The 13,287-nt window shown below is 30.5% G+C and overlaps 1 protein-coding gene across 1 annotated transcript in view; it reads right to left on the reverse strand.

Annotated features, from left to right (window-relative positions):
* Positions 1 to 9,735, reverse strand: part of MsrA (methionine sulphoxide reductase A) — a 32,419-nt gene extending 22,684 nt beyond the window's left edge. The window contains exon 1 of the mRNA XM_014421228.3: positions 9,580 to 9,735. Within this exon, the coding sequence (XP_014276714.1) occupies positions 9,580 to 9,645 (66 nt within the window). The 5' untranslated portion in view covers positions 9,646 to 9,735. The remainder of the gene's footprint in view (positions 1 to 9,579) is intronic.
* Positions 9,736 to 13,287: the final 3,552 nt, after the last annotated feature.

Genomic DNA, 13,287 nt, shown 5'->3' on the forward strand with positions numbered 1-13,287 from the left:
ACTCTCGTATTAGAGTATTAAAGGACTTATATATCGGGCTGCAGGTTAATTTAAGGTATACTCTAACTGACTCTATGCCACACTATTTACAACTTAGACTACTATCTATAACTTGTCTCCTAGACTCTCCTGCGACATCTCTGTCCCACTAATAATCTTCAACAGCTGATCTGATACTAATCTGTAAAATGATATGAATATATGGGTAGGCTGAGGATAGGTTAGAACTAGTGGTGGTATTTAAACAATTTATTTAAATACTTAGCGAGGAGAAGCTATCCAAGCCGAAAGCAAATTTAACTATTGCAGATAAATTTGCTAATTGCAAGTTACAATTACTGTTACATTTTATCTTGTAAATAAATAACATAAAATTGTCAGTCACTAATTGTTCTATGGTTAAATACTTCTCACCACTGAACAACAACTGTATTTATATAGACTAAATATGTCATACAACAAAGACTTCATTATCGAAATCATTATTGTATTCCTTCAACATATGCTTTTTATAAAAATGTAACACTACTGCTGATTCTCTGGAACAAAATTACCCACTCAGAGCCTTGAAAACACCCGTTTTATCACCAAAAAAACCGCCTCTCTAACCCGCTTTCAGGGAATCAGTGACAATATAAATGCAACAGTATGATTGTTAGAATCATGATTGTACTGTGCCACTACCATTGGTGTGATAGTTGATAGTTCAAGTAATATCAATGAAGTAACTCTTATATGCACATGCCTTGACAGTAGACTATCGTATAGTTTCAGTTATTGCAGCAACAGTCGCCACCACTGCCACGATCTAACTGTTTGATAATTGCAGTCAGGACAGCATTTATCAACCGAGTTGAAATGGTATCCAACCTCCCGAAGGCAATACCTCCTTGGTGTTTTCCTATTCCAAGTTTTTTAAATTAAAAATAAAAGACCTATATCCTTAATCCCCTCTATTCATTAAACACCAGATCCCAACCAATCGAGAGAGGCACAAACATAATTCTCCCCGAGGACCAAAAATTAATTCGCTCCGGGCTCCAAAAACAAATCCACCCTGGACCTCTAAAACAAATTCGTCCACGACCTTACATAAATTTTATCCATTCCAGGCAACAAATTTATTTCAGCTATTCGGCTATTTCAACCGGCCCTAAAGATAAAGAAATCTCAGGCCTCAAATAGTCAAGGTACTTCTACATTCTGAAGTTCAATGTCTAAGGAAAAACTATCATTTGTTAGCATTAAAAAAAAATGTCTTGTTATAAAGTAGATGAAGAACTAATGCGACACCCCACAATCTCTCTGCAATACCTAACACTATTTTACCCGCAATTAGTCGATAACCGTCAACTATCAAATGAGAAAAATACCTGAAATCGGGTAAAAATACCGAGCACTCGGCATCCAGCAGCACAGAAATGTAAATATATAAAGCATAAGTATCAATTTCTCTAAATTAAAATTACAACTGCACTCTAAATCCAGCGGTCAGCGACCCCCCCTAATTACGGTGGCAGTGGCTCGTGGGTTCGGGTTAAAGTCCTTGGACCCTTCCACCTCATCGCCCAACAGGTCCACTTTCTCTTTTTATTATAAATGAGTTCTTATTTTCTGAAAAAGTGAAGTTTATTACTGATCCTTGGTCTTGATCAACAGTAGTGATATTATTATTAAATTACGTTAATACACATTAAATTGATAATTTATTTTTGTTATAATCTGCAAAACTTCGTGTCTAGTAAATTCATACTTTATCGTATTAATAGTTTTCGGAACAGTCACATAAAAAAAGTTAATTAGTTTATTGAAGTGTGTTCCTTATAAGGCATATCGGATTATGACTCTGTGGCTTCGCATTCGGCATTATGATGCTCACTCTTGACCTATAGAGCAACTCTATGCAATAGAACATCATAAGAGATCGCTATAGAACAGCGGAAAGCTGCGAAATCAATTCGTCCGAACTCGCACAAAAAGAATGAACGATCTGAACATGTAGCGTTCGTCAGTTGTCTTTACTTTTAGTGTAATAATATATCTCACCAAATTCGACTTAAGATAGTTTATAAAAAAGTATAAAAATTCTCTGAGACAGTCATTGGTCAACTGCGAACGATGTTTTGACTTCCAGAACTTAATTTTTACAAAAATTCACAAGAATAGGTTTGACAAAAAAATCTAAAATAGTAAAACAAAAAAGTAGCACCATTTAACTGTTGTTATGGACTATATGAACTATAACTATAAGATTTATCCTATGACTCGAGCCTATAGTTATAAACCTATTACGGAGCCATCGCTTTATATATATTTTTTTAAATTTTTACTTGATGTAATTTATTTTTGCTATGCCAGAGATGACCAGTATGCAATAATCGTGATCTTAAAACTAAATAGGAGGCCGTGGATGACCAAGCTTGTTCAGCTTTGAACCTGGCATTCACGTGTCAGGAGCTGTCCCGATTCGAATCCAGCCTGAGCGGATTGACTTTTATCCAGTAGTGGACGCTCGAAATAAATCACTACATTCCCGCTATTGTTTGAACAGGTTGGTGACCTGTAGGAATCCTCGTCTTCTCTTCCCTCAGATGGAGAATATAAGGACATTAAACCACAGATCGAAAAGCTAACCACAAAAAAAAACTATACTTAAACGTAAATGAGATCATTGATAAAAAAGGAATGATGATGACATTAGAACCTAATCCTTAATACTATATAAAAGCTTAAATTACAAACAGGCATTAAGAATTGACGATAATTTGTTAATTATTAAAAAATCCTTCAAAAACTGTCTTTATAGGGATTAGGGTTATTTTTTAGGATTATTCTAGAATAATCTCTCAGATCATTTTTTTTTCGTCGTCAAACTTCCTTTTACTTCTAATAGGCAATACCATATTACACTCTCTTTGCACCTAAGTATGTCAAAGAATTATGACGTGTCATCACAGAGTTCTTTGCTGGTAACAAGATACGCCTATCGAAGGCACATTTGTATTTATAACTTATCCTTCTGTTTCATTAATTTACATCCGTTTTAGTGGCAAACCCATTTGAAACCTCTCGCCATGTAATACTCGAATATGAGAGTTTTATATTGGAAGAAGATAGTTGACCGTATGAAGTAGATTGTTACAATAACAATTGTAATTATTGAAGAATATAAAAACCATTTTTTTAGGAAGATAGTCCGGGTGGCGGTCAATAAAGGTATCAAAATAGTAGGAGAAAATTATGTATTGTTAACCAAGGTTTGGCCCCACTTTGCAGGGCTAATTGAGCAGTGAGTTGGTAGCAGAACTTCATTCATATCAGCCCTGCAAAGTGGGGCCACACCTTGGTTAACAATACATAATTTTCTCCTACTATTTTGATACCTTTATTGACCGCCACCCGGACTATCTTCCTAAAAAAATGGTTTTTATATTCTTCAATAATTACAATTGTTATTGTAATAATTATTCTGTTATTTGCTGGTATTGTTGTCTAGAATAAATATTGTTAACTTGATTAATAAAGAGTGTTCCTACTGATTCCCTAAACCTACTTTTGGAAAATTATTTGTGGCCATTTTATGTGGATAGGTTTAAGTTTTATTGAAAATCGTGATTTTCATCGCATGTTGATTTGATGGAAGAAATTTTAATGATAGAATAAATCGAATAGGTTCCAGATGTAAAATTTTAATTTGTAAAAAAGCTTTACTTTTAAAAAGTGGATATGTTAACTTTTGATATTAAACTTCTCAATTATGCCGAAAAATAATAATTGATATATTACTATACTGCAAAAAAAAAGATAGGGAAATTGATTACCAATTTTCAGAATTATACAGATTTACATATACTTATGAATGCATTGTACATAAATAAATATATAAATACTATTTGAGAAGGCAAGTAGTTGTTAGGGGGTATCGATTACATTGACCAGCCGTCTATTTTGGTAAAGGCGTTCACTAAAGTTTTTTTTTACTTTGTAATAGAATTAAAATACTATTTTACTCAATAATTATTAATTATAATCAATATTAGTAACTATTAATTCATTCAAACCTCTAGTGTTATATTAAATTTAAATTCCTTGAATATGATCTTACGTTCAACCCTTTCTAATAATGACGATTAAATTTCTTTTACAGCCTAAACAGTATTTTACGGTTATTTGGAAAGTGTGTTATATCCCTTGCTTGATAATAATTCCCCCTGATTTTTTTTATTCCTTTTTTTCAGTTTTCTTTGTTATTTAAGCAATTATCTATTATGAGTTATATTCCTTATCGTTCAGAGTTGGGAAACTATGAAACTAATAGCTAAAATTGCCATGGATACGATATTTATTTATGAATGGTTCATTCATGAAAAAGGGCATCGTATCCAATTTTAGCTATTAGTTTCAACTATAGCTAATTTTTGCCCATCTCTGTTATCGTTCTTGTGCAGTGCCTAATTGCAAAAATACTACTATAAAGACTTAAAAGCAGCTGTTTGTATTATTTTCTTTAGAGGTTTATTTCATTTTTAAAAGAAACAAATGTATTAATATTTAGTATAATAATATTTAAATGTAAGAATAACGGTCAGTGCGGATTATTTGGTTGGCGTTGCCAAGCGACAGATCTACAATCTACGGTCTAGAATCAGCTGTCTTGTCACCATTAGTCGTTCGTAAAATTCATTTGCCAGACCATGTCTGCGTGCATTATGTTTTTTAGACATTTTATTGTTATTTGTGATTAATGGAAATACAACCATTGCGCTAGATGAGCGCCATAGTGGTATTTATTTTATTTAAAATTAGGCAATTGATTGAATCAGTATAGACGTGGGCCGACCAACTTTTGACCACTTTTGAAAGTTGTCAATATAAGCAGCTTCCAGAACTTCTTAGCAATAGTCCTACACTACTTTTCCATCAAGAAATATATTTCACTGACCTATCGGAGTCGCAGACACTAAGTATTTTATTTATATATAGTTGGTTATGTGTCCTCATTATTCGGTTTCCTCATTGGAATTAATTATAATAATTAACTTTTATTTAATTTCTATTCTTTATTTTTTTATATATATATGTTTATGTTTCTATCGTTAACATGGCCTAAATAAATGTTCACGACTGAGGCAATTTTTGTTGTTCTTTGGGGCTTCCTTCAAAAAAACTAGGGAGATTTTAGCCGGCTTTAACAATCGTGTTACTATCTTCATATAAATTGAAATAAATATGATAAAGCTAAAGATAGTGATTGTATTGATTCAATACTTGTAATTATTCTATATGGCGTAACGAAAATTGCATGAACGATAATGATGACAGATACGAGAATCTGCGATAAACCATACGATAAGAAGGATCAGATGACATAATTAAAATACTATTTTATAACGTCGTTCAATAAAGCTGTAATAATTCCGGTTGTAAATGATTTATTAATCGGTAGTACGGTTCCTAAATCCCTGATTCCGGCGCTAAGCTCAGAACAAACAAATTTATTTGTTAAAAAATCATTTAAAAATAATTATCAGATTGACTGATAATTTTTTATACGGCGATTAATTTTTTTTATATATATGTAAGAAAACATTTAACGTAGATTAGTAGGATTTATAGTGAGATATCATCATTTTTATTAATAATACCTATGGCTTACTTTCAAATAACGGAAATTTATTAGGTCCAATTTAATAAAGTAATTATCAAGGGTCACACACGTCGTTTTCCAATTTCAGGATCTTTTATTGGATATTATTTTATATGATATAAAGAATATTATTTTATATTATATTATATATTTTATATTGTTCTATTAAACCACCTCAAGTCTCCTCTTCCAGTTTTAAGAAAATATTTAGACCGTCGCCTCATGGGGGTCTTGTGGGGTGGGTCCGGGCGGGAAAGATGTCCTTTTTTGCGTAATAATCTCCTCTTGTGAAGTTGTGACATATCGTACATAGACCAACCTACTCACTATAATGATATTCTTTTAATAAAATTAATAATGAAAATATATTAATTAATTTCTACAATGTTTCGGGGTCTAGACTTACGTCAAGATTGATAATCGTAAGATTATCAAATTATGTAATTACACCAATTTATTCATTTACATAAACTAACTTTATAATAACAATTTTTTTAATTAGTTAAAATTCTTTAAAAATATAACTTTATTAAAAATAATATCTATTTTATGAATAAATTTTGTCAACCTAAACCAAAATCCCAATTAATAAACTAACAATTAACATTAGGGGAACGTTATTGTTAATATTAGAAGAATAATTTGTACATAAGAAGGAATTGTTGACAAAATTCATTAATAAAATGGATATTTTTATTAATAATGAAATATTGTTAAAGCATTTTTAATTTTTTTAAAAATGGTTAGCATAAAGTTAAATTATGTTAATGAAAAAATTGGCGAAATCATAGGGATTTGTTAATCTGAAGAAGTGGGAAATGACCTCGAACAGTAGTATAAATTAATTAGTATGTTTCTATTATTGACTTCGTTGAAGAATGTTACCTCAACATCTAAATAAATAAATAATACAATTACGCATAAGTACAAAATATTTGTAATAATGCCTTAAGATATAAACTAATCGATATTTTATAATTTTTGAAATTAATAATTTAAAACAATTAAAATAGGAAAAATAGAAGTTTAATCATTTATTATTATTCCAAATTATTTATTTTTTATTTTTTTTTACATGAAACACTGAAAACCAAGTTCTAAATGAATTTTTTTTTAATTCCATACCTAGTTAATAGCGAACTAATACAGCTTATATGAAACCACGGATACAATTACAAACATTATTAAATTTATTTTTTGTATTATTTTTATATCACGCTTTTTAATTTTTCTAAATAGCACTGAATTAGTTAATTATAATAAAGTGTATTGTGATAATAATTTTTATTTGGAGTGCTACCAATGGGTAGTTTCTCCACATGTCCATTATGGTCTTACTTCAAATTTACTTGTATTTTATGTACAGTTGTAAATGTCAATAAATGAATATAAAATATATTTTATAGTGTTTTATGGATAGGAACATAATTTAAAAAAAAAAAAAAATCATAATAAAAGTAAAACGTAAAAACATAGCCGACAGTGTTACAACATCCAAAGTATCACCCAAAATATTCTTTTAGAAGTAAATTATATACATTTTTAGGCTTAAATAAAAAAAAAATAAAGGACGTTAATATGATAATATTTTTTTATTATAACCATCTAACGCCCTTTTAACTTCTTCCTTTAATTTTTTGTAATTGTGAATCAACAAAAATGCAACTTATTGTTAGAAAACTAATAGAAACAAAAATATACATAGACATGTATATATAAATACAATGCAAAATATAGATATATTTTTTTTAAAAAGATAAATTAAAATTTATTTGCTATTATCAAAATCTTTACATATTTGTATGCTCATATTAGCAGTTGAGGTTTTTTTATTCTTAAAATTTAATTAAGTTGATGAAAACTAATTGTTTCTAGCTTCATACAAGCTCAATACCAATTTGAGCCTTTTAGTTCTAATATTTTCATTGTACTTTATATTGTACTTATATTTTCTAACTGTTCAGGATTTGTTTTCAATTCGCTGAGAGAGTAAATTAAAATGTTACAAGTTGATTACTGAAAAGGTTTTAATGCAATAGAGAGATATTTTGAGTCGTGTTAAACGCCTGAATTCATGAGCCCGCAATACACTACTTGTCCTTGACCGCAACGAAGCAACCTCTCGAGAAATATATCGGATGTCTCCTGTCTGGCAAGACAACAAGGAAATCTAGATCGATAAGATAAAATCAATAGGTAACTATCGATTACAAATGTCTAATTCAATAAACGAATTTCCAAGAACTCGATAGCACATAACTCATTTTAACGTAAAGTGGTTTATTGTCTCAATTCTATCTAAAAAAAAATCTGAATGCTTTTGATGATGACAACAAGCAGTTACTATTTGATTCGCTATTTTGGGGGGATTATAAAAACAATAATATCTTGCATGTACGTTGGGGAAAGCACGCAATTCTATGCCATCAAAATGACCGTAACTTTAAATACTCAATCACTCTAGAAAATAATTAATCAAGATCTTATTTAAATAAAGTATGTATCGAATTGATACATTTCCACGGACTTATTATAAGATCATATAACACAAGGAATATGAAAAAAAATAAAATAAAATTATTAGTAATTTAACTTTGCAATTTAGAAAAACTGAAAAGAAATTTATGTAACGAATCTTAATTGAAATTCTTCAGAATGTAAATTATCATGAAATAAAGCTAATGTGTTTCTATTCAGATTAGCTGTTAATTCGTCAGGGCTATTTTGCCTGCAATTTATTTTATTTTATTTTTTTTGTATTATGGTATAATATTTTTATTGAAGAAGTAATACAGTCTGCCACAAATTAAGAGCATTAAGTATTAGTGTATTGTTTTCTGTTACACTGTAGTTAACCCATGAGTTAACCCTGTGGGTTCTGGAGCCCTCCTGGGGTCCACCCAGCCGCTTAAATTGGGTGCCCTTAATTAGGTAAAAATCTGGTGGTTAAGCATGATTCTGACTAAATCACCTTGCACAACCGTTGGTCTAGTAACAAGACTTCCTTACAAAGTACCACCCTTAACCCTTAACCCTTGATGGGTTTTAGTGGTACAGATTTTAATTTTTAAGTAATATTGTTCAAATATTCATTCATACAATATCTCCTGAAATAGAAGAATATAAGAAAAAAAAAACAGAAAAAAGGAAAATAATGTAAATGATAACAATAGTACTCACTAAGTAAAAAAAAAATCATAAATAAATATATAAATAAAAGAAAATACTATCATGATTTTATAGATTAAAATATGAATCTATATCAAAAAAGTAAATATAATATATATAATAAATAACTAACAATAAAATAAATATACATTCGCAAATATATGCCTGCAATTAGTTTATAAAAACATGTCATTTATTTTACAATTACAAATGCCAACAAAAAAAGTCAAATTTAATAAATAATATATATTTTATTTATTTATAGTTACCAAAAAGAAAAAAGATACAACTACTAACTCAAAATGTCTATCAATGTTAGACATATAAGCTGTTGTGACATTCCTGTATTTATTTCATTAGTTTATAAAGGTACTGTTTACCGACGTATTGAAGCATTAGGATAAATATATTGTAATTGTTTTTGTTTTCTAAGGATTTAATGCCCTAATGGGGCTGAAAAGGCGGGTATATGGTTATGTTAGAATAAAATATTCTAGCTAAAAAAAAAAAATTAAAATTTAGTTAGTAAATTTCAATGTACAAATCGATTGTACTGGATAAAACTCCAACACACTCAACCACTATCGCGTTTGCCAAGTACTATTGTGAATATTATGTGTAATGATTTTTTTTTTTATGCATTTATATTAAATTTAATGGTTTAAATTCTACTTAGGTCCCATAGCTTTAAACTCCACAATAACTAGGTTTAATAGGTTTAAACCCTACAGCTAGAGCCGATTGAGCCCTATACTCATACTGACCGTGTGGCCGATGATGTCAGATGGCCTGTGGGCCTCGTGGATCTTGGTGAAGGTGGCTTGGAACATGACTGCTACCTCTGGGCTCTCGAAGACGAACTGAATGAGGAACGGGAGCTGCGGTGGTTACTATACAGTGCTAGGGGTGGGGAGCTCTTGCATCACCCAACAGCTGATCCATCGGAGGGGGTTGTATCCGCGTCACGGGGAACGATCTAGGATACCTAGAGGAAAAGGGAAAATGCATCTACAAATTACAAACAGATATATAAGGGAAAGGAAAATATGTTCAATAATTCCCCATATACTGAAGATTTCTTATGTCAACTTCAATTAACACATTTTTAGTCAACTTTTTTCACTATTCATTCATTCTGGTCTGGAAAGTTGGCACAACAGATTAAAAGAAAGTGGAGGAAAATTTAAAATTGTATATAGGTGATAGACCTAATTTTAAAAAAATAAATAGTTTTCAACTATTTATAAATGACCAACATTTAAACCCACCTTGCAGGTATTTCAGAGGAATATTGTAATAAGTGGAGGTGTACACTAATCTAATTTGATTGTACACTGACTCGATTATACACTAATCAAATTTTATATGTTTACACCTCCACCTATCACAACACCCCTGATAAAAACTTGCAGAGTGTGTCGAAATTATGGCCATTGATAATAGTTGAAAACTGACCACCAATGCTAACCATTCCCTTCAAAATATAATGTTTCAATAATTATGACCGAATTCCTCAACTTGCCTTGAAAAACTTTCGGACAACTGACCGCGAAAAATAGAGTTCATAAGCTATTTTGAGTACAAAAACCACTTTGAGTAAATGTTTTTGAAGTAGACTCTCAAATCTCATGTCTCCCCCTTCTCTTCCATGATGACGCTCCTGTGGTAAACATTATACTGTTTGTTTTAGAAGTTTTGCCACTTGTCTCAAATCCAAGACTTTTGCAAGTACTTTTTGAATTTCTTTGGTTATTAAATTCGATTTAATCTATTTCCATTATAAAAAGGAACAAGATAAAGATAAGCGAAATGAAAGGAAACGTAAATATGAGCAATGTAAGTTGTAGATGATAATAATTCATATAAACAGTACTACATAACCTATAAATTCAACCTTCGTTTTAGAATTTTTATCGGAATCTGTTAAATTTAATTATCTAGACATATAATGTCTTCATATATATATATATATATATATATATATTTGTGCTATATTATATCCAAATTAAACTGCTAAAGTTATGTAAGTTATACAACGTATTTGCACCGAATCAATAGAATTTTAAAATACACAATCTTAAACAAAAGTTAATTGTTGATCTAAAGGTTAGGGAAATTCTTTAATTAACTAATCGCAAGTATTCATCTTTTGGCAGTTTAAAAACAATGCAAACTGAAACCAAACGTGTGGATGGAGCAAAAGCGCCCTCTGATCTTGTAAAAAAGAAACCCGATGCAAACTCAGGCCAACTTTATTTTTCCCAGGTCCGAAGACATTATTTTTCAATTGTATCCCGAAAATTAATTTATCACTCTGTAGTTTTTACGGTTTCGATTTAGTATAATTTTTATACCAAGATAAAAAATTTATTGATAATTATTATCAATTTTGGTTAATTTTGAATTAATTTAAATAGTTTTAAATTTACGAGCCATGAACAAATAACTAATGTCGAAGATGAGCGCTGGGTAAAGAAAAAAGGTTTTAAGTATTAAAATTTATATTTACATAAGTAATCTAAGATAGTTAGAGAGATTATAAATTTGTTCAGTATTATGATAAGATATGTACTACCGCTTAGAGCGGTTTAAAAATATATCTACTACGATAGATTACAAGAGGCCCTCTAATAATACACTGACCCCGAATCAGTCAGTCCTAGCGACTTCCCAGCTGACGCAATCTTCGTCGAGTATCAGCGTCAAGTTTAAGCAGGAGAAGAAAGCGAGCATTCCAGTCCCTAACCTATCATGGAGAAATAATCACTGAGTTCCAAATACAAACTCTTGCATCATCGTTTATAGCAGGAGTAATTGATCTATGAACCTCGGTCCAAATTTGAAATCAGAGGAAACTCCAACTAACTACTATATGAATAATAAGTTGGTAGGAGAGAAACTGCCCAACACAGTGCTGTGTCGTGACAGTTGCTGTTACATTTTAAGTAGTGGCAGTACTATCGCACCGAACCTGGAGCAATTGTTAGCAATACATACGAGCATAACAGGAGTAAAGCTAGTAATCACTTCAACTCCTATATATTTATACCTGTTATCTGTCACGCGTTAACAACTGCAAACGCAATTGGGTCGCACGTTAACATTATTTCTGTACTTAAAATTGATTCTTTTTATGAATCTAATATTCAGCTAAGGTATAGTCTAAAATAGCAGCAATGATTATAAATTATCTGATTCAATTCTCCCAATATTGTTTTTATAATAATACAATTTTTCTTTTAACAATAACTATACTGATCATTTTTCCAATCGACTGTTCATAGCTTTACTGTCAGTTTTTGTAATAAACCGAACGGTTTTTACTAGAGGGGGGGAGAGAGAGAGAGAGAGAGAGAGAGAGAGAGAGAGAGAGAGAGATTTAACATATTCATTTTCCTCACTCCCCATGATTTTCCTACATATCTCTCAATATATTTTCCCCCTAAACTTAATACATTTTTTATTTTATTTGCAATGCTATAACGATGAACTATTGTAATTAAAAATAGTAAAGATCAATTAAAAAAAGTAATAATTCAGCGAAAAATAACAAACAAATACAAAAAATATTTACATAATAAATTTTTAAAAATCTACTTAACAACATATATATAAACACACACACATGGGCGTACCCAGCGAGGGCCAGAGGGGGACATCTGCCCTCCCCCCCGTAGTAGAAGTGAAAAAATTGTTAATTAAATTTAAACAAATTGTTTTCAAGTAAATAATTGTAATAACCAATAAAGCACTGAAATAACTACATATAATTTTGATTTCATTCGCGTTTTCTATACTGAAATATCACAACATGAACGACCAAGGATTGCCCCCTCCTCTAGTTTTGATCCTGGGCAGACCTTTGCACACACATATATAAAATCACACAGGCTCACACATAGTTCATATTTAATTAAAATTTAAAACCACAAATCAGCAAATATTCAGAGGGATATAATACACGCATGTAGGAAAATGGATAAATAATTATAAAAGTACTAAACATAACAAGTAATGTTGTTTTATAGAGTTGATGTCGCACACATCCCTATTTCGTTCTCATGACGAAAAGAGAGCATAAGAATTAAATATTTCTTTTTACAACACAAAAAGAATGCAGTATATAAATAACGGCATCTTATAATTAATTGGTGAGAGAAAATAAATAATAAATTATGGAACAAAAGCAGTTATGATAAAAAATGGATTAAAACAAAGATGATACTGCAGAAAAGCGAACAAAGAAAAATAAATATTGAACTAGCATGAAAGACGAAGCAATTGATCTGGGGGCCCCTGAATGTCACGAATATCACAGAGTTATTAATCAACCAAAAATAAATTAATAAAGTTCTACTTTTTTAAGATATTCTAAACAATCTGTGTTTCTTATTTTCTGATCAAGTAGGCATTAATAAATAAAGAATTCTCACTGAAAATAATCCATAGCTTGCTCCCTTCATTTATAAAAC

This window comes from Halyomorpha halys, unplaced genomic scaffold, assembly GCF_000696795.3.
Source record: "Halyomorpha halys isolate HHAL.00 unplaced genomic scaffold, Hhal_1.1 Scaffold307.1, whole genome shotgun sequence".
In the NCBI taxonomy this organism is placed as follows: Eukaryota; Metazoa; Arthropoda; class Insecta; order Hemiptera; family Pentatomidae; genus Halyomorpha; species Halyomorpha halys.